Genomic DNA, 22,263 nt, shown 5'->3' with positions numbered 1-22,263 from the left:
GCATTTGGCTTTATTAACTTTCTAAGATCTCTCTGGATATAAGAGTTTTAGATAAGGGACTGTGAATGTGTATTAAAAGTCTAGAAAACACAAAACTCCAGTTAATTTAACTATTACAAAGGCCAGACTAGGCTTTCAGTGGCAATTTTAATATCCAAAAACAAGTGTTAATTTTTAGCTTCAAAGTTGAAAAAAAGTTGAAGACCCAAAATGTAGCAGTCCCATTATTGGACAATTCTTAGTTCTTCTCTGCCTGCCTAACTTTGAAGACTTGGGCCTCAAGTATAAAGATGAGCATTTAATATCTTTTGGGGCTCATGTATGAATTAGCCTCAGACATGCCACTCAGCTTTCTACCTATAAGAGAACCATATTTAATGTATCTATTTCCAAATACATATATACACCATCTATATCAACTAATCTTATTCCTTGAAAAAGTGAAATAAAATAAACTCTTAGCTAAATCAATGAGCACCTAATAAACCTAGTATATACCAAGGACTTTATGGTCAATTAATTGTGAAAAATAAACCTGCTAAAATTTCAGCATAAAGATACATAAGAAAGTTTTAATATTTCCAGTGAACACACACATTACACATAACACACATCACACTTTAATGCAGGGAGATATCAAGTTTAATTTCCAGGAAATACCAGTTACAAGGATTTCATATGTACATTTTACTTCATTAAAATTATGGCACTTAATGTAACAGCAGAAATAATTACATGGCTTCACATCCAGAAGCAATACAGTTTTGGTGGCGCAAACATCCCTTACTACCAATAAAGGTAAAAAAAAGTTTCAACATATTCCTTAAGCCCTTAATTGCATAAAATATTATATTTAGCATCATTCACAGCCAGTACACTTATATAGACTAATTATCATTATCTTTCTTTTACATTCCGCAAAAGAAACATGTTAACGTAAATAAGTACGGTAAAACATCTGAGCATGATGCAAATTAAATGTCAGTTCTGAATCATTCATGGGGAAAATACAAGCTCATAATTTGTCTTTTGAAAACAACTGGATAATTGTCACAAATATTTTACAATTAATGTTCTCAAAGTAAAATCCAAAAAACCCCACCAAGTGCCATATTGAAAGTCAATTTTTTTAACTGCAGCACCGTTAAGACATGAAATAAAAGACTGCATTCTGTTCAACCACACTAAGCAAATTATGACACTTGTGGAAAATCTGTATACACAAACATAACGCAAGTGTTCTAACAACGGATAAATGTTGCTCTGGTGGGCAGTCTTCAGAAACAATACTAACATCTGGTTATAAGAACTGCCACCATTTTGAGTTTCCCATACGCTATCTCCATGAAATAGGAAGCCTGTAAACATAAAGTGTAAAAAACATTTAAAATAAAGATGTAAAGTGCACTCAGTGCACTCTAAGAAGTACTATCTGCACGCTCTTAATCAAGTAATGTTCAGGATTAAAATACTGTACCATTAAGATGTAAAATTGCAACAAATTCATAATCAGATCCAGCTGATAAGAAAACAATGCATCCAAAAAAAGATGCACTTTAAAAAATGATAAACTCCAAAGACTTAATTCCCCTTATTTGTTTAAATCAATGATATGTCCAGTGTTTCATTAGCTCCTTCAAAATTAGCATGTTAAAAACATAAAATCAACTTCATCCTAACCAGACATTATATAGACTCTTACCTAAGAAACTGCTAAGCTTTGGTTATGTAAAGTGCAGTTCAATAATGTGCCATCCTAGCCGTTCAGAACATCTAGCAATCTTTCAGTTCATCACCTTCAAAATAAATGCCTTTTACACTCGGCTAAGGTTTCCTGTTGGTATTCATATTAATAATAAGCCAAATTCTTCCAGAACAATCGCAGTGTACATCACAATTCTCAGATACATGACAATGAAGCTTAATGAAATACAGCAATTCGTATTTGTGCTCTGACACATGAAGGATCTAGCTCTGCTCCTTTTTTAACTACTTCAGACTTTCTGTTGTATGAAATTCTCAAGCTTTATTATTATACAAGCAGTACATTCCATCACCCTCATAGCAACCTCGGAAGTGAACCTGTCGTTTGGAATCTGTGGGAAAGGAAGCAAGTCAGGATATCTTGTTTTTAGGCTATCTACACCATAAGCTTCCAATGTATGGACATCATTTGTCAGTCCTTCAAGCTGCTGACTATACTCCTCTATTTTTTGTGCAAGTGCAGTTGGTTTCACATCTTTATCAGACTTTCCCCTTACAGCATAGTCAGCCGCAACCAGAGCTAATTTCGTAGAGAGGTAACATTTGAAGCATACCCATTCATTGGCATTTTTATGAAGGTCATTTCTAGCAGCTGAAAAATTTGCTCTAGCTTGTCTTAGCCATCTACGTGCTTCAACAGGATTACCAACAGACTTGAAAGTGGGAGGAACGAAGAACCTTTGAGAGTAAGTCTGTCCAGCTGCAGGGGGGCATTTTTCTTTATTTTGTTGCTGCCTTTCAGATTTATGGCTCGTTGCTTCTTGATTCCATGAGGTATAAAATCTTTGAAATGAGTACTTGTCTGACTGAAATCGGGATGCTGAAGTGGAAAAGGTTCGTCTTGAAGCTCTGTCTGCATTTTGATCTAGAAAAGCCTGTTTCTCTAATCTGTTGATTTCATTCTGCAAATGCTTAAAAACTTCATTAGCAATATCGTGATTCTCTGGATTTTTGTCAGGGTGCCACTTCAAATATAGCCGTCTAATGATCTTTTTTCTTTCAGATTCTGGAAGCTTCCAGGCTTGCTCCACCACTGATGTCACTTCTTTTAGGATTTCTGGTAAGGAATGAACTTTCAGCTTTTTGGGGGAAGGATGTTTTGAAGATGAGGTTTTGTGGCTCTCTCGGCCAGGGAAAAGAGGAGGAATGCTCCGTAGTCCTGGGGCTAGAAACTCTGTAGGGCTGGTTGGTGTGGAAGGAGCACTGTCCCGGCTATGAGAACTTTCATCAGGCCTTGAAAACTTATATAGATCAAGAGAACTAACTATTTTATATTCACTATAACCAATATCAATCTGATATATCTTTCCTAGAAAGCTAGAATTGTCCGCATCTTCTCTTTCAACTTCTTGTACAATAATTGCATATGTATATGTTGGCTGGTATGATCCGTAGATATCACCACCTTCCGCATCAACAAGGTATCCAACGTATTCTCCTGGGTAAAAAACATTCATTGGATCCATAAGCAGAGTATAATGGATTTCAGCAGGTATAGGAGTGCCAGGCATAGGGAGTTCAAGTTTTGATGGTTCCGAGGAGTCATATTTCACTCCTAAACTGTCAAGTTTCTCACTGATCCTGTAAATATCATTGCATCCTAGCATAGCAATTAAATATGAAGTGTCCGAAATCAAATTGTCAGTTGCTGACTTAAGTGTCATTGCTAATGCTAATAGGAAATTAATGTCTTTACTGTCCGAATGCTGTATGTAGAGCAGAATGACTGCATTACCAAATCTCTTCAAAAAAGCGAAAGTTTCACTTCTGCTGTGGGGAATTGGATTAAAACCTTTAACCCTTAATGTCGTTTGAAGCTTTTCAAAACAGGAAACTTTCAATCCTTCCCTCAAGGCTTTGCAAAGTTTTACGGCTTTTTCTTCATTGGCCAGGAAAGCATTATCATTTTCATGCTTCATGATTCTAATTAGCCCTGTAATGAACTGCTCAGAAGACAAGAGCAACTGCAATCTTCCCTGAAGAGAACACAATGCTCCAAACTGACAGACTTTGGGAGTCTCTTCATCTAACTGTTCTTCAAGAATACTGCTCAATAAACGAGGTCTGAGTTTTTGAGGGAAGAGCATTATCAGCTTAGTGTGAAATCCATGGTCCTTCCCTAAGTAACACTGGCTAAGATCAACCAACATTTGCACACCAATATTCCCCTGGATTCTACTTTTATAATGTGGTGCATCATCAAACACTAAGACATTGGACTTTACCAGTCTACCATCCTGGCTTGGAAGGTGAAGGGCAAGGTCTCGTGCATTCTCAAGGTCGTTTCTAACCTTGACTGAATCATTTTGTAGACTCCTGAACAGGCCAGAAACTACTCTCTTGACTGTCCGCATTTCATTAGGATCCAACTGTTTTCCTTCAGAATTTTTGAATATGCGGCTCAACACTTCGACATATTGTTTGGTTGAAATAATATCTTCAGTGCCTAAATGTTTGAATAGCTGATGAAATGTTCCAAGTTCTAAAGGTAGCTTGTACAAATAAGGTTTAAAATCAGATTCATATTCTAGATTTATCACTACCTCCTCAGGTTTCAAAAGTTTCCAGCCATCTTCTACCATCACAAAGGCAACACCCCGCAGTTGAAATCGGAACTCCCTTTTTTCTGCACTGAGAAATTCATATATGCTCCTTAAGACCTTAGCTCTAGTTTTCACCATTTCTTCATCCAAAGTTGTAATGTTGCATATGTTTCTGCAGTTATTAATGACCTTATCAAGAGGGGGATCCAAGTTAACATTAAGCATACTTAAAACTTGTTCAAGCTGTTCCTGTGGACCAAGGTCACTACCTTCTTGTTCTCTGATACTCAAGGGGGTAGCTTTCTCTGGAAGAATAGGGCAGGATGTCCATAATAGCTGCAGCACATCACACTGCTTGAATTTAGGGTTTACCTGTGCTCCATTGAACTTTATAAGAGGAAGTGTTCCATTCACCTCTTGATATTGAGGATGAAATCGAATGAATTCAGCTGGGGCCCGCTCAGGACATAAGAATGGAATCAAGGACAGTTCTTTCAGAAAATTTCCAGACAGCAAATCCATTCGTTCTTGGAATATATGATGGAGAAGGATATCAACTGTATTTTGCAATGTTTCTTTAGACCAATTTTCTGTATTAGCTCTCACACTGATTTCCTTAGCAAACTGTAGCAACTGCTGCTGAGAAAGTATATATTTCAGTCCAATATTCCTTAAGAATTCCACCCAGGATGTCATAAATGCAACCTGATTTTTGGGTTTTATAAGTTGTTCCAATTTTTTAAAGAAATCTTTAGGAATAAACAATTTTTCAGGAAGCATAACTTCAAAAACCTTCACAGTTCTATCATAGAAATGCTTTGCTTGCTTTAGTCGACTGTTAGCATCATGGATTATCAACAAGCTTTCTAGTTTTTCAAAGAGTTGTTCCTTAATTTCTGATACTTCTTCAATACCAGATAATCTGTTCTTAAGATAGATCAAGTGCTCTAATTTTGCATCATAAGAAAGATTTTCAATTTTTGCTAAGAGGTGTTTCAAATATACCTCAAGATCATCTACAGGTACACAGCCAACCATCTCATAGAGTTCCTTTAAGTGTACTTTTTCTTCAAGGAATGCTGATGATGATGATTGTGTCCACTTGTCCACTTCAGCTGAAGGGATACTTTTTGTAAGTACGTAGCATGTTCCAAATTTTGCAATGCTCATGTATCGACCACTGATGGATTTGTAGCATGGAAGTGACTTTAAAATTTTAATGTCATCCTCAGACATCAAGTGACTCAAGTTGCAGTTGAAATACATCAAAAGTGCCTCAAAGTCATTTTCTACTAATTTTTCAGTTCTAAATGTTGAAGTCTGGACCATATAATGTACAGCCTTCAAAATGCTTGAGGGGCTCTCTATGTTTGCCGTGTGACATGACAACAGAGGAACGAACATGCTGTCTTTGGAGCAGATTTTGTTCAAAGCAAGCTGAATACAGCCAGCTTTCATTAGGGCATGAAAAACTTTATCAGTCTGGGCATTTGGAAAAACTGCTATATGCATAAGGCTTAGAGGAAGCAGAACGTCACCTTCAGGAACCACAAGCTGATTAGCTGAAACAGTAAATTTTGTTCCTGGAAGCAATGCCCAGTCTTTTAGAGTATCAACAACGATGTCAAATGTTGGTTTTGCTTCTTCCTGGTCTTCTTTCAAACTTACAGATTCGCTGATAAAATGCCATGCATTCTTCAGCCAAGACTCACTTGCAAAATTGTCTTTCCACCGCGTACAATTTTTGGTCTTATATTCGCGAGGCAATACAGAGGATAACAAATCAGCAAAGCTGGAAATGTCAAACACTTTAGCAACATTACAGTTCAATAAAATATTACTATATTTCAAGTATAATGTATTCATAAACAAGTCTTTGCGGGATGGAATCAATTCATGATAAGTTGTTAGAAACTTGGGTCGTTTTGCATCAAAAGTTTGCAAAACACTGTCCAATGTAATGAGAAGGGGCAATCCCTCAACTTCAATCTCATTTTCTTCTGCATCCTTAAAACAATAATCAACTAAAAGTTTTAAACTATGAAAAAGTTTTAGGTTAGTCTGCTGAAGACGACAAGGCAGCTTCCCAATATGGCAATTAGTATCAGGAGAGGAAAATGTCATTAAAAAAGATCTAACATCAGCAGGAGTTACATAACTAACAGGAATATCTGCATCTATAAGACAGTGGTAAAGATTGGCAGTTTCATCACAGTTATAAACCAAGTTGAAACCAATTTCTAAAAGTAGGTGTTTTAGTCTGTAGACATTCTCTGCTACTGTTTTTCGTGTTGTGATATTATAATCTGCATTTTTTAGGTGCTGTAATTCATCCTGTAGTAAATTGTCAAAAAATGGTCTAGTTTTATTTGAAGTAGACATATTAATCCAAGTAATTATAACTGCAGAGTGTAAATCAGAACCATCAATATTTGGAGCCCGTACAACAGGTAAAAGACGTTTCATGTCTTCATGAATAAAACTATACAGCGCTTTCACTAGGCAATATAAATCTGGCTGCAGATCAAGCCTGTTGACTGGGAAAAATGACAGAAACTTTTTTAAAGTGTCCTTCACAACATGAATGGGCGTGTTCTGTAGAACTGACATTGTTGGGTCAGAGCCAGGGAAGTACCGTTTTTTCAACTGGGTGAGTAACTCAACATATGCGGGAGCTATTACTGCTGTCATTAAGCTGTTATTCCAGTCACTTCGAACACCAACTCCATTATCGTCGCGCCACAGATTCCTTCTGGCTGAATCTAGAGCAAAATGGCCGTTCACATGAAATGGCAGCCCTGTCTCCAAAGAGAGGGGCAGAAAGCAGAAGGCCCGATGGGGTTTTTTATAGTTGTGAGTGATGCAGGCAGCCACTCCACCACGCGGGAAAAGAGTAATATCTTGGTTCTTGTGAGCTGATACAACACTCTTGGATACCTTTTCCATACTTGAAAAACCTGATCTATTACAAATTAGCCATGTAGTGAGATTTCCTTCAGAGTCCTCAGTATCCATAGTATAGGTTATTTGTTGAACTGGTATGTCTTTGAGCTGCCTCTTTTTAGTAACACTGTCAATTACTGATGCATGAAATTGCTTCCTTTTCAGTCTGTCTCCATCGGTGATCTTGCCCTTTACTGAATACAGCACATTTAGAGCGCCTGTAGCTTTATCTATTTCACAAATAGAAATTTTCTCCATGTGATTAAGAAACATTAGAAGTTCTGCCCCATCTGAGCGCAATTTGTCCAAAAGATTCTGGACCATCCTGTCTGATGATGGAACTGAGGAAATTTCTGAAACTTTTGCCATATCTGCATTACGAAGCGGAAATCTAAACATTGTGCAATTATCCAGTTTAAAGTGCGTTCCCAAATAAAGATCCAGAACATCTGAGAACTGCGTCCTAAAATCTGCATCCAAGTCTCTAAACATGCGTCCAGGACTGACTGATGTGGCTCCTGGTGCGTACCGGGCATGAGGATCAAAAATGCACAGGATATCATTGCCAGAAATGAAAGAAGGGCAGTCTGTAATATGATACACAGAATTAAATCCTATTCCATACTGTCCCGTTTTACAAGGATTTCCTTCTTTGGTGCCTTTTCCAAGATTCTGAATTCCTCTGACATCATCTTCTGTAAAAGGCTGATTATTATATACACACAGTGCTGGCCCTTGCAAAGGTGCCCACTTATCATCAAAAATTCTATCAACTGGGTGCTGTCTCGGGTCGAACACAAAGCAGATTTCGGTGGCTTTTGCATCGTCAGCATTTTGAAGAAGCTCTTTCAACATTTCCTTTTCTGAAGGATAGGCATTAAGAATACTCTTAATTCTGCTGGTCAGTTTTTCTTTCTGCCCAAATTCAGTGCCAAGTGTTGTAAAGCAGATGTTAGATGCATATCTTTCCAAGGCTTTATGCCGCTTTGGTACTGCTCCTAGTTTTACAGCTACTTCCCTGGGTATATCAGCATGACAATATTTCACAGTGGTATCTTTAACTTTTATCCAGGGACAATCATTGTAGCATAAAGATTTGGCAGGGAGAAGCACTAGGTTAGTATCTGGCAATAATATTTTGCCATAATTTTTCTCACAAAATTCTTGTTTCTTTTCTCTAATGAGACTCCAAATTCCTTCACTAATTATTCGTCGGCAAAGCTGAAAATTCTCTTCAGTTATTTGCTTTGTTCCTCTTTCTTGATCTATAGATTCCAAAACAAGGGCAAAATCTTCAACAGTGAATGACTGCCTCACACCTACACTTTCAAACAGTTCACGGAAATTATTTTTATATTTATTAGGCAATTGATAAAGATATGGTGCTGCTTCAAAATTCAAATGAAAAGAAACTTTTTCTGGGTCAACATATGCATTCTCAACTAGAATGAAGCTACAGGGTTTTAACTTTTCAATAACTGATAGCTTTGAGACTTCATTTTGCATCATTGCTTCATGAAGGTATTTGTAGCAAGCATTGGTGATATTTTCCTGGTATAATGTAATTCCATCATCAACTGATTTGGCAACTTCTTTCAACTGATTTATAACCAGCTCAACTGTTGGCTTCTTAAGTAATCCCAAAAACTCTTTAACAGCCAATGACATTGAACCACAACCTCTGAAGGAATGGGAATTTTCATTCAGAATTGGTTGTAGAAGACAAATCACATCTTGATGCTCAGCTGTGTAAAGGTCAGTGGCTGCAAACATGGTTTCAGGTTTGAAACTGTTACCTTTCCATTCCAAAGAAAAACCTGCTGGTTTTGTTAGAAATGGAAGGAAAGGGATTGTTTGATATCTTGCAGCAAAATCTTTTGCTCTAGGATCCCTGATTTTTAGTTTTTCATCAATAAGACTTAATAGGATACTACTTCTTAGACAAGCAGCAACATGATCACTTTTATTAATCTCGGCTACTGACTCTGCCCGCTCTAGCATGTCATCCCATAAAATGTCATCTTTTGCCATGCCTAACTGGACTAGTTTAATCAAAATAATAGGATTAAGATAATCCTGAGTAGAGCCATAGGGAAATCGCCCATCTTTAATATCAAATAACTTTGCAACTCGTCCTTCAGGATGAATCAATCTCGATGGTAAAACCAAGGGGTGCCCCTCTAAAGAGCAAGGGATACAGGGAGTAACACGAAGAATCCCTGAGAACTCATCAATTTTTTCATTTAGAACAAAATTCATTAAAGGATCTCGAAGTTCTGCTTCAATTTCTTGAATGTTTGGGAAAAACACTTCTGAAAAAAACTGCTTCTCTGAAAATGTATTTTCAAGAAGTATCTGTCTGCAGCCAGCTTCTTCAAACCCTAATTTTACTGAAGAAGGAAGCTCAACAGCACAGAGGTTTTTCGACCCAGTCTTCTTGAGGTATTTCAAAAATATCTTGAAGGCTGCAGGACCAACATCTTTTCTTTTAAGTATAGAGTCATCTAGAAATCTCACATTCTTCATGGAAACCCATGTAGATCCATCAGAGAAGACTCTGGTCAGTTCTTTTCCTTTCCCGTGAGCTATATCTTCATAAAACCCTTGACAAATTACAGAAAAATCATCATGAACTAAGTCAGGATCAGGCCATACTGTGTAGTAAGTATAATCATCCAGCTCCCCACTGACTGCCAGGTCCCGCAAGACACTGAGCGCCTCTAAGTAAGCTTTCACCACAACATGTCTCATGAAGGTGTTATTCCATCGTCCTTTTGTATCTGTCTTCCAGATTTCCTTCCTATTTGAAGTAACAGCAAAACACCCATTGATGTGAACTGGCAAACCTGTTTTTATTCGTAAAGGTAAATAGCAGAACACTTCTCCAATGTGTGGCTTCACAATCCACTTCTGGTCCTGAATTTCAGAGAGTAGCACTCCTACTGCACCACAAGGAACAAGTCCCAGTCTCCTTCCACTTTCACTCAGGGAGAATTTTAGAGCCTCCCCTGTATCCATACTGGCACATATAAGCCACGTGGTACACTCCAAAGTCTTTTGTGGCAGCTCATCTGATGGCTTCTTTCCTTGCCCAGATTTAGCCATTTCAAAGAGAGCAGCTGGGTCATCATCTGGACCTCGAAAAAGTGGTGAGTGTAAATCAGCAATCCTTCTGAACACGTGATGGAACTCTTCAACTGTGATCTGAAGGATGCAAGATGATTTTGGTGCATCGGTGGGAAGCTTTTTATTACTGCTGCTGCAAGTCTTCATAAGTTTAGCAGCTTCTTTTAAAACACTTAAAACAGGGGCATTCAATGCTTTGGATGAACAAAATTTTTTTTTAATTATTATTATATCCTGGGCTAAGTTGGGATTGGTTTCTTCAATTTTCAAATATTTTAAATACATCGAGTTTACACTCTGAGTGAAAACGATAAGCCTGTGTCCACACAGGCTAAATTCATCCACAAGAGAGTATATATCTGCTGTGTTATAGCAAGTGCCACTGACTTCGCTCACTTTAGCTTCCTGTTGAGTTCTAAAGGAAAGTCGAAAAAGAGTTCCTTTGTAGCTGTAAGGTGCTTCTAGAGTCAAAGGTAACTGACAACCAAAAACATCTATAAATGGTTTGAACTGGTTAGGAAATTTCCTAAGTCTTTTCTGTTGTTTACTCCAATTAATTTTGATTCCAGGATTAGATCTGTCTTTAATGTGCTTACTGATATGGTTTATGTTTGGATCAAACATTATCATGAATTCTCGACTCATAATGATGGGAATGTCAGTGATATGGTACACAGAATTAAATCCAAGACCAAATTTTCCAACTTTGTCAACTTCTCCTCTCTTTAAAGACTCTCCTAATCTAGTGATATTCACAAAATCTGAATCTGAGAACTCAGAATTATTGAACGACCACAAAGCGGGGCCGTGGCAAGCGGCCATCCCGGGGTCCAGGAGATTCTCCCTTATGTCCATGTTTCTCCGCATGTCAATCATGAAACTGCACTCTGTCGCACCTGCGTCGTCAGCATTTTGAAGTAGTTCTTTGAAAATATCTGACACTGAAGGGTATTCTTCAAGGATATTTTTTATTCTCACAGTAAGTGGTTCTCTTTGTCCTGACTGCTCAAATCCCATATTTTCAGGATTGATCAATCTGGTACTAAGGCAGGGAACTTTTAACCATTCTGCAGTTTTCATGGGTATGTCCTCATGCACCAAAATGATTGGCTCCACCGAATCTTCCAGTAAGTCATTAAGGTCATCAACTTTGATGTCACAATAACAACATTCATGAATCGGCTTCATGATGAGTTTAGAAGGACCTCTGCTATGATATATGGGAACTGGAGTATTGGGGCTTGCTGGGATCTGATTGCTATACAGCCATCTGATGATATTCAACATAAGATGAAGATTTTGTTTGCTTTCTTGCTCAGTAAGCTCTTGATCACTTTTGAGATATATCTTCTGAATGACCATGGAAATGTGATCTGATGTCAACTCCTCTACAGACCCACAGACTTTAAATAACTGGTGAAATTTTGCCATGGTTTTAGGCACACTATGCAAATAAGGCTGAAGGTCCAGATCATGGATAGGTTTTATCACTGCTTGGGCAAGGGGACAAAATTTTTTGCCAGTCCAGACCCAAGGAAATTTTAAGTCCCTAAAAGAATCTTTGCCTTCATCTAGATGATCATGCATGAATCCATAAATTTCAAGCAAAATATGTTGGAACTGATAGTAGTCTTCATCACTAAAGGTTTTCGAAGTGTACCAATCCACAACAATTTTAAAGTGTTTTAAGACAGCATCGATGTTAGGTGTTGTGAAAATGCCTAATGCTTTTTCCAAGTTTATATGGATGCTTTCAACAAGAGGGATTGATGAGCCAACCAGAATTGCATGAGCTACATCGCACATATCTGGTGGTGCACAAAGATTACAGAGATCTCCTTTCCAGACTAAAGACCCTGGATAATTTGGAGGCCTTTCCTTGCAGGCTGGAACCCATTTTATTTTCCTCAATGTCATTTTTCCTTCAGATGACTGCAACAATGCCTGGTTCTTATTTAAGACCAGTAAGAGTGTCTTGGCTTTCTTTAAAAGAACGTCCTGATTTGGACAAGAACTGGCCTCTAAGGCCTCAATTCTTTTTGCCACTTGCACGACATCTTTCTCTTTGAGACCGGCTTCATTTTTCAAGCCAATCTGTCTTAAAGAGTGAAGAATATCTCGTGAGGTAAAAAGTGAAGGTGGAAAACAGATTTCTTCTTCATTACAAAAGAGATCCTGTAGTACTTCTACATCAGGATCAAAGAGCTCACTGGCTGACACCATCCTTTCCTGTGAAATCTGAATGAATTTTAATGGCATTAACCAATCAATCACATCTGAATTCTCATTCTTAAGGGAGGACAGATTCTCAAGAATCCACAACATAAGCTGTTTTACTTCTTCATTTGAGTAACATGCATTTTCAATGTCTTTTAAAACAAGCTTTAAGCAGCTAGTGGTCTTTAGCTTCTCTATTTTCAGCATGTTTGCCAAGCGAATCGTAGCTTCATCACTACTGTCTATTACAGAAATAGAAAGCCGGAGGTTAGGTGGAAGCTTGGCAGTATGATCTAAGACTTTACAACCTTTCAGTTTTGTATAAGAAGAAATTCCCTGACTAGATGAATGGTTAATTCTCTTGAATATTGGCAATTCCTGAATTATTCTTTTTTCCTTTTCACTGCTATCCGTTAAACTAGCTAAGAACTTTCTCAGAGCATCTTTGTGTGTTGGAAGAAGTGAAGCAATCTGATTACACAGCTTCTGCAATGGCATCTTCTCCATGATCTGCAAAACAGCACTTGGTAATGGTGAATGAACATACTTTTTAATAAGTGGATGCTGTATAGAGGTGTCTAGTTTTTTAAGGACAATTCCTCCAAGTTTCTGTACAATATCTGCTAAAAATTCTGGAAGCTGTGCTTCAGATTCATCATCTAAAATAACTAAGGATGGAATCCTGAGTCTAATGAGTTCCACACATGTCTGACCTTCTTCTAGTGCAGTTCTGGGGATAAGTGGCATCTCATCAAATAAAGTCAAGTCCTCCGAAAAGTGTATATAGAGATTCTTCCAAACCATCTTAAGCCATGAAACAGATGGGTGATTTCTGTCTTCACTGAATGGATACCATTGAACAAGCAGGTCTCTGCCAGGCCAGAATGCATTCATCACTTCTTTGATAAGACGTGCAAATCGTTCTGGATTTAGAAGCTGCAGCTGAGTACAGGGCCTTCCTGCAAATCATATACAGAAATGTTATAAATACATATAACATTTATTTATTTCATTTTCTATTCTCAAAGATTAGATAGTACTAAAAAGTCATTTTACGAGTTGTAAGTATACTGTAAAAAAAAGAATTTTAAATAATAATGACAGAATTTATACACAAATCCCTATTTAGAATATGGGAGAAATAATCCTTTTAGAAAGTGCTTATTTAAAATAAATGTATAAAGTACATTTAAATGTGCTTTAAAAATTATCCTGCAATATTCTGCAAATGGAGTCAATATAGGAACTAACTTTCAGTGCCTATATGTCCACAAATAAAAGCACCAAAGAAAATGCAAATAAAGTTTATATAGGTATCTTTTTATTTAAGGGTAAACAATTTATAAACAAATGTAATATGAATTGCTTTTAACTACACTATGCTGTTTTTCAACATTTCAACAAACTTCATGGCTGCACAGTGCAAAGAGGGGGGCTCTGATGTGAGGACAGAGGCTTGGGTTCTAAGTCTCAACATTTCTTGAAGTTGCGGCAACAAGGAGATTTACGTAGTTTTCTTTCAATGATTAAATGTGCAGGTTAGTATCATTTAACCCTTCTGGACTTGAATTCTCTCAACTGGAAAAAAGAGTGGGTGGGGGGGTGTCTATAGATTGCTCTTTATACATTCCTAAATATGTATATATGACCTTTCTAAAGGAGCTTTAAATGCTTCAGAGCCAAGCAAAGGGAGCAAATGGGCATTGTGACAAAGAGGGGGACTGTTCCCCTAACCAGAGCCACTCTACCTGTGTACGTTTTATAAATTAGGGAGACTAACAAGATTTTGTTTGAAGAAAAAGGTTTCTTTGCTGATTTTTTAAACCACTGCTGTAGTATAAAAATTGTACTTCTAAGGTAAGGGCACTTGTGTTTCTGACTACATACAATGTCAGTGGAAACAAAATGAAAAAGTGAAACTATGTATCTATAGATATATATTTGCCCGTGTAGGTAGATAAAAAGCCTCTCAAATTCAGTCTTATAGAAAACACTCAATTTCCTTTCTCCTTATGTGCATATAATTTCTAGACTATTCAAAGAGTAATTTTGAAAAAGTTGTAAACGAGGATACCTCAGGCCCCTTAAAAACTTCTTTACATTATTATTGTTACCCGAGAAAGGACACCATAATTTCAAAGTCTGACACATCAGAAAGATCATTTTATCTTTCACTAAGAAAATTACCTTTAGCGTTACAATGAACACTTTTTCTATCACTGAAATAGAGATTTAAGCAAGGGTACCCTTTTACAACTTTAGAACAGCGTTAGGCTGTAAACTTTACAGAAGCAGACTGTCACATCTTTTTCCTGAGAGCAGCTGGTGGCTTCAAATCGCCAAACTTTCAGCCACTTGCTTAACCACTGTGCAACCAGGGCTCCTCTAGGGTAAGCTAAGTAGTAATATTTAAGAAATTATAAAATCTTGTCAGCAGTCTGACTAGGGTAGCCTCTTTAGTCTATGAGTCCCATTAAAATATAATATTTATAATTAATTTTTAATAACAAATATTCTTTAAAAATGCTTACGAAATTGAATTAACTATAATTCCAAATGAAAAAAACCAAACCTGTTGCTGTCGAGTCTATTCTGACTCACAGCGACCCTATAGGACGGAGTAGAACTGCCCCATAGGGCTTCCAAGGAGCAGCTGTGAATTTGAACTGCTGACCTTCTTCTGGTCAGCAGCCAAGTTCTTAACCACCTCACCATTAAAAAAAAAAAAAAAAAACACCATTAGAGCTCCTTAACTACAACAGAATATCTAAATCATAAGTAAGGCAAAGATACAATATCAATGATAGAAAGCAGATTAGAAATTAAAAATCACAACACTCAGAAAACCAATAATGAAATATGCACCATACTTTGCTCTACGTGAGGAATTGTCACATGACATGCATTTTGGAGATACCCTACCTGATATCCCTGAATTAAATTTGGCAATTTATAAAACACATACCTACTTTCAGGACAATTATCTAATATTAATGTATAAATAAAATGCTAATTGAACACACACACCACATATAGCATGCAACTAACAAAGCAGTCATGCTCAAATGAAGAAACATGATAGAAAAATAAAGGAGAGAGAAAATGTAGGAAGACATAATTCTAAGGATTTAAGTCTATTTAATTTGAAGTCCTGATTTCTATTTTGTTTTGTATTTAAGCCATTTAGCTTTTACCTACAGTATAAATGTTAACACAAAAAAGTCTTCATCTTAGATTGAAAAGCACCTCTAATAGGATCAGCAAAATAATTTGAGCATTTTTATAAATTACTTTGTGTTTTTGTGACCTAACCTTTTAAATTAGCAGCACTATTAAAAGATGTTAATTATAGTACTGATTTTGTTCCTAGAAAGATTTTATCTAAACTATTATCAAATTTTTTTTTATTATCAAATATTATCGTTTAACTTAGAAAAAACTTTTAAAAGCAGGTTGTGGTTTCCTACAATCGGTTCTATCCCTTTATGCTGAACACAACCTCAACATAGTGAATCACTATTCCAAGCTGCACGATGTTCAGTACAAAGCTTGAGAAAGATTTTCAACTGGGATGGAAACAGGATATTATAGCCTGAATTTAGCTATTTTAAAACTTACCTAACCAAGAAATCTGAACGCCTGAATGGTTTAATTAACTGAGAGTTTACTATACTTGACCAGACTCCTGAAGGTGCACTGCCTGGCTGCAGTCACGGTGTTTTTTTTACTATACTTGACCAGACTCCTGAAGGTGCACTGCCTGGCTGCAGTCACGGTGCAAGGTTGCAAGCTCCTGTGGCTTTGTATACTTTCCTTGCACAATGAAAGTGACAATGGCAGTGCTGATGGTTAATGACTTCTAACAACATCCCACTGTTTACAGACACTCAAATACTTATATAAACATATGTAATGAAAGGGAAATCCCAATAAATTGATGTACTTCAAGTCAGTCAAATCCTCAAAAAAGGAAAAAAGAAGAAGGGAAGGAGAGAGGAGGAGAGAAAAGCCTGCTCCCCAGCGAGGCACCACACAGGAGCTCCGTCCAGGCGGCCAGCAGGCCCCAGGCAGGGAGATGGCACACGCAGCCCCCCGCTCTAGTGCTGTGCCCTTCCATGGGTCACAGACAGCAGCACCTGTGACCAAATGCCTTCCAGGCATCCGCGCTGGCATGCTGCTGCTTACTGTCCAATTTTAACTTGAACAGGAGCCTTGATAACTGTCAGAAATCACTGAGGTGGCTCAGAGCGTCCCTAGCTCAGGTGCTGCTTATGCCACCTACTTAAAACAAGTAGTGTTTTAACCTTTAATTACATCTTACAAAATATAAGATATACTGGTGAAGTCTTTAGAATATGATAATATTAGCTAGGTATGATAGGCCGCTTTCCATGTAAGCCTGAAACAAATTTAACATTTATATAAATTTTCATTATTACGATGAGTTGGCTTCTAAATTAATTTAATGTAGGTATAGCCTGCTTCAAAGAACTGACTCCAAAAATAATAATCACCACAAAACAATTTCTGTAGAGAAAATCTCACCATCCTCTAACTTTTCAAGTGACACTGGAACTTGGGGAAAATAATTCTGTAAGTTGAGTCAAAAATGTTTTTATTTAAAAATCAAATTAAGATGGCAGTTGGTACAAAGACATATCAGGCCTTTTAAAAATGACGCACCGGCCCACTTAGAACGGACATGTCTTCCGTAGCCAAGTACCAGGATCCTCTGCTACCAGCAGCCACATCACACACTAAGCCAGACTCTAAATATGTCACCCATGAGGTCTTGGAGCCAAAAAATGTCTCCCCTCTATCTTCTTAAATCTAAATGTATGCATATCTTATGATAGAGGTGCATTCGTATGACATTTTCCCATTAAATACCACAGCTTAATTACAGCATAATTATTTCACTTGAGATAAAATGTTCTATGAAATTAAAGTGCCCAAGTCATTTAAACATGGTTCTACTGTGGTATTTATAACAATACCTGTATTAGTATAGTTTCCTCTCTCCTTTATAGTAATAGCTGTAGTATAGTAATAGTAATCGTTATTACTATTAGAAAAAAAATTGCTGACGTAATTTCTAGCTACTGAGTAAATGGAAAAACAGGATTCAAATAACCAAATACACAAAAACACCAGGCTTCAAATGAACACATTATCCTACCTGAATATCCCCAGAGAAGTTGTTGTGCTAGAATATAATTAAATCCATTCTTAGAAAAGGCCAGCAATGTCAAAATTTTCACATGATGGCTGTAGAAACTATTCTGTATCTTAAAATAATGCTGTTTTTAAAATCTATACCATCTTTACGCACCATTATGTAAAAGAAAAGCCATAGACTTAACTCCAAATATAGCAGAATACACATTCAAGATTTAAAGATGTATTTCAATATGTATCTAAATCAAAACCAGATAAAGGTGGGTAATCTTAGTAAAGAAAAAAAAAAGGAATATATGCACAAATTACATTTCATCTACATAAATAAAGTCATTTGATAAAGTACCACTGGGCTTTTGTATAGACTATCATCAAATAATAGTCAAAGATAATATAAATACAAGTAAAGAAAGGAAGGAAATCTGATTTTTAAAATCAGTATAAAATCAATTCTGACTTCACAATAAAGAAAGAGAGATTTTATATTTCCATTGACCACTTTGGTAGCCACCAATATTTAAACATTCCTAAAACTGTTCCATTGAAATCTAAACCCTCCTCAGCTCAAAGGAAGTCATTTATTTGATCAAGTAGACCTCTGTAACTATAAAAAATGTTTTGTATTTTGGTACCTTAACACTCAACTTAGCAGCTAATACAGAGACCACTAACCTTACCAAAGGAATTTAAGTTCTTCCAAAACTTAACAACCTCCAAGTTACCTTACAGGCAGTCATTTTGTCAGTCAGTATTTACTGAGCGCTAAAAATACAGAAATGAATGAAACAGACATGGACCCAGATCTTCTGGATCTTATAGTTTAGTGGGAGGCAGATAGTAAGTAAATTATCAGGAGTTACCCGTCTGTAAGTGCTATGAAGAAGCACTCACTGCTGTAGTTACAATAGCAACTGCACTGCAGCTGCAGCAGTGCAATGAGACCAAGGGTCAGATACAGAAAATGCCATCATTAGAAGCTGGAAACTGTGGGGAACAAAGAAGACAAGCTGCCCAACTAAGTGAAGAGTAGTATCATTCTCAACACAGTCACTCAAAAGGAGGAACAGATCTGGGGAAAGGAGGAAGACTAATATTTTGAAAATACTGATTTTCAGATGATTACAGACTCCAAGCGCAAAATGATAACAATAGCTACCATTTTATCAGCATTTATGATGTGCCATGTATTATGTCAAATTATATAAAAAAATAAATTATATACAAGTATGTATAATCATTTAATCTTCAGAATAATGCCTTGTATAAGTAAAATAGTACAAAAAGCTTTTCAATACTTGCCTTACTTCGATAACACAAATTTGGATGAAATTCAATTGGTAAGTTGTGATTGCCTGCCATCCTCCACTCAAACCCTAATCTCATTTCTTTAACACCCTGAAATAAAGCACTTCTGCATTTTATGTGATTAAATTTTGGGGCCCCACATATACCCTCATGGAGGAATCTTGCTGTATTACATATTAAAACAATGAGGAAGCAAAGGCTCAGAAAAGTTAAGTAACTTGTTCAAAGTCACAGAATAAATACAAGTTTGAGCCCAAACTGGTGTTACTACAAAGTACTGGCTTTTAACCACCCACTCCACTCCACTCTGGAGACTAGGGTACAATCAAAGATAAGGAGGTCATTAACATAGGGAAGGCAGTTAAGACACAGAAATGGATGAGTATACTCAAAGACACTAAAACCAAAACCCAAATCTGCTGCCATCGATTCTGGCTCATAGTGACCCTACTGGACACAGTAGAACTGCCCTACAGAGTTTCCAAGGAGCACCTGGTGGATTTGAACCGCCGACCTTTTGGTTAGCAGACATAGCTCTTACCCAGTACACCACCGAGGTTCCCCAAAGAAAGTAAGGAACAACACAAAAGAGCTGAGGAAGGAGCCATAAGCTAACCTATCCTTAAGGGGGTGAACTGAGAATAGGAATTCACAAAAAAAACCTGACAAGCAGCCCTTCAGGTAGGAGGATACAAAAGAAAATGGTACCACGAGTGTCAAAGATTTCAAGGAGTCCACTGGACTTACCATCATGACAAAAAATCATTAATTGGTGACCTTAGCCAGGCAATTTTAGTGAAGTGAAGGTGGTGGAGTAAGGGTTAGGAGTTCGGCTGCTAACCAAAAGGTCAGCTGTTCGAATCTACCAGGCACTCCTTGGGAAGCCTATGGGGCAGTTCTACTTTGTCCTATGACGCTATGAGTCGGAGTCGACTTGACAGCAATTGGTTTGGTTTGGTTTTGGGTTCAGCCAGACAATTTTAGTGAAATGAAGATGGAAGCAATAGTCTGTTTGTAGTTATAATGGACAACGAGGACTATAGGTAATTAGCATATACTAGTCTTTCTGGAAGCCAGACTATGGTAAAACAAAAAAAACCAAACTCATTGCTGTTGAGTTAACTTTGACTCATAGTGACACTACGGGACAGAATAGAACTGCTCTCTGACGTTTCCAAGGCTGCAATCTTTATGGAAGCAGACTGCCTTATCTTCCTCTCACAGAATGGCTGGTGGGTTTAAACCACTGATGTTTCTGTTAACAGCCAAGCACTTAACCTATGTGCCACCAAGGCTTCGAGACAATGATAAAGTGCAGAAAAAGAAATCAAAATCAAGTTAAAAATGAGTCTAACTTACAGCAGCCTATAAGACAGAGTACAACTACCACAGAGGGTTTCCAAGACTGTAGTCTTTATGGCCAGTATGAGTTGGAATCGACTCAAAGGCCAATGACATATATAAAGCCTTGAAGCAAAAACACTGCCAGACAAGAATTATATATCCAGCAAAACTGTCTCTCAAATATGAAGGTGAAATTAGGGCATTTCCAGATAAACAGAAGTTAAGGGAATTTGTAAAAACCAAACCAAAATTACAAGAAATATTGATGGGAGTCCTTCAGCCAGAGAACCAACAATATCAGATAAAAACCCAAGACTAGAACACAGGACAGAGCAACCAGATATCAACCCAGATAGTGAAGTCGTAAAAATAGGTCAAAGCTAAAACACTAAGAAAACAGATGTCAATATGTAAAAGATGACAACATTAAAACAAAATAGAGGGACTAAATAGTGTGTCACATAACTTTTATATGGAGAGGAAGCTAATGCTACACCAACAAATAAAAGATTGATTTAAACTTAGAAAAAGAGGTAAATTTTAAGGTAACCACAAAGGAAACTAACAAATCTACCCATCAAAATAAAAAGAAAGAAAAACATAAAGACTCAGTAAACACAAAATTAACAATGATGAAAAGGAAATACATAAAGAAAAACAACTCAGCACGGAAAATTAAGTGGAACAAAGAAAATGTCAAAGCCACACACACACAAAAAAAAGACATCAAAATGACGGGACTAAACTCATAAAAAAAAAATACATACCAATAATTTCAAAAAAAAAAACCTGCTGTCGTCAAGTCAATTCCGACTCATAGCAACCCTATAATAATGACACTGAACGTAAATGGACTAAATATACACCAATAAAGAGACAGAGAGTGGCAGAGTGAATAACAAAAACACAATTCATCAACATGCTGCCTGTAAGAGACACACCTTAGACTTAAAGACATAAACTATGGCTCAAAGGATGGGAAAAGATATATCAAGCAAACAATAATTAAAAAGAAGGAGGACTGGCAATATTAATCTCTGACAAAATAGACTTTAAAGCAAAATCCACCACCAAAGATAAGGAAGGATACTATATAATGGTTAAAGGGTCAATACACCAGAGGGACATAACCATAATAAATATTTACGCACTCAACAACAGGGCTCCAAAATACAATAAAACAAACTCCAACATCACTGAAAAGAGAAATAGCTCCACAATAATAGCAGAAGATTACAACACACCACTTTCGGTGAAGGACAGAACATCTAGAAATAAGCTCAATAAAGACATGGAAGATCCAAATGCCACAATCAACCAACTTGAACCCATAGACATAAACAGAACACTCCACTCAACAGCAGCCTAGTATACTTTGTTTTCCAGTGTACCTAGAACATTCTCCAGAAGAGACCACATATTAGACCACAAAGCAAGCCTTAATGGCATCCAAAACACTGAAATATTACAAAGCATCTTTTCTGACCATAAAGCCATAAAAGCAGAAATCAGTAACAGAAACAGCAAAGAAAAAAAAAAAAATCAAATACATGGAAACACCTTGCTGAAAAACTATGGCAACAGAAGAAATCAAGGATGGAATAAAGAAATTCATAGAATCAAATGAGAATGAAAACACATCTTACCAGAATCTTTGGGACACAGCAAAAGCAGTACTCAGAGGATAATACAAATGAGAGTGAAAACACATCTACTCAGGATAATTTATAGCAGTAACTATACAAATTCAAAAAGAAGAAAGGACCAAAATAAAAACATTAACCTACAACTCGAACAAACAGAATAGTTGAAGAGGCCCTTAGGGACTAGAAGAAAGGAAATA

General features: G+C 37.0%; 1 protein-coding gene across 4 annotated transcripts in view; it reads right to left on the bottom strand.

The window, feature by feature from the left end:
* Nucleotides 1–303: 303 nt before the first annotated feature.
* The window catches only part of SACS (sacsin molecular chaperone), an 85,383-nt gene continuing 63,423 nt past the window's right edge, over nucleotides 304–22,263 (bottom strand). For 2 of the 4 annotated variants that reach the window (XM_023553128.2, XM_023553129.2), the window contains one exon: nucleotides 304–13,552. In XM_023553128.2, coding sequence (XP_023408896.1) covers nucleotides 1,995–13,552 — 11,558 coding nt within the window. In that variant the 3' untranslated portion in view covers nucleotides 304–1,994. The remainder of the gene's footprint in view (nucleotides 13,553–22,263) is intronic. The other 2 variants (XM_064275341.1, XM_010593952.3) reach the window with 1 other exon arrangement.

This window comes from Loxodonta africana, chromosome 23 (assembly GCF_030014295.1).
Source record: "Loxodonta africana isolate mLoxAfr1 chromosome 23, mLoxAfr1.hap2, whole genome shotgun sequence".
Taxonomy (NCBI): domain Eukaryota; kingdom Metazoa; phylum Chordata; class Mammalia; order Proboscidea; family Elephantidae; genus Loxodonta; species Loxodonta africana.
The sequence above is the reverse complement of the archived record's forward strand: the minus strand, read 5'-3'. Positions and strand labels throughout refer to the sequence as shown.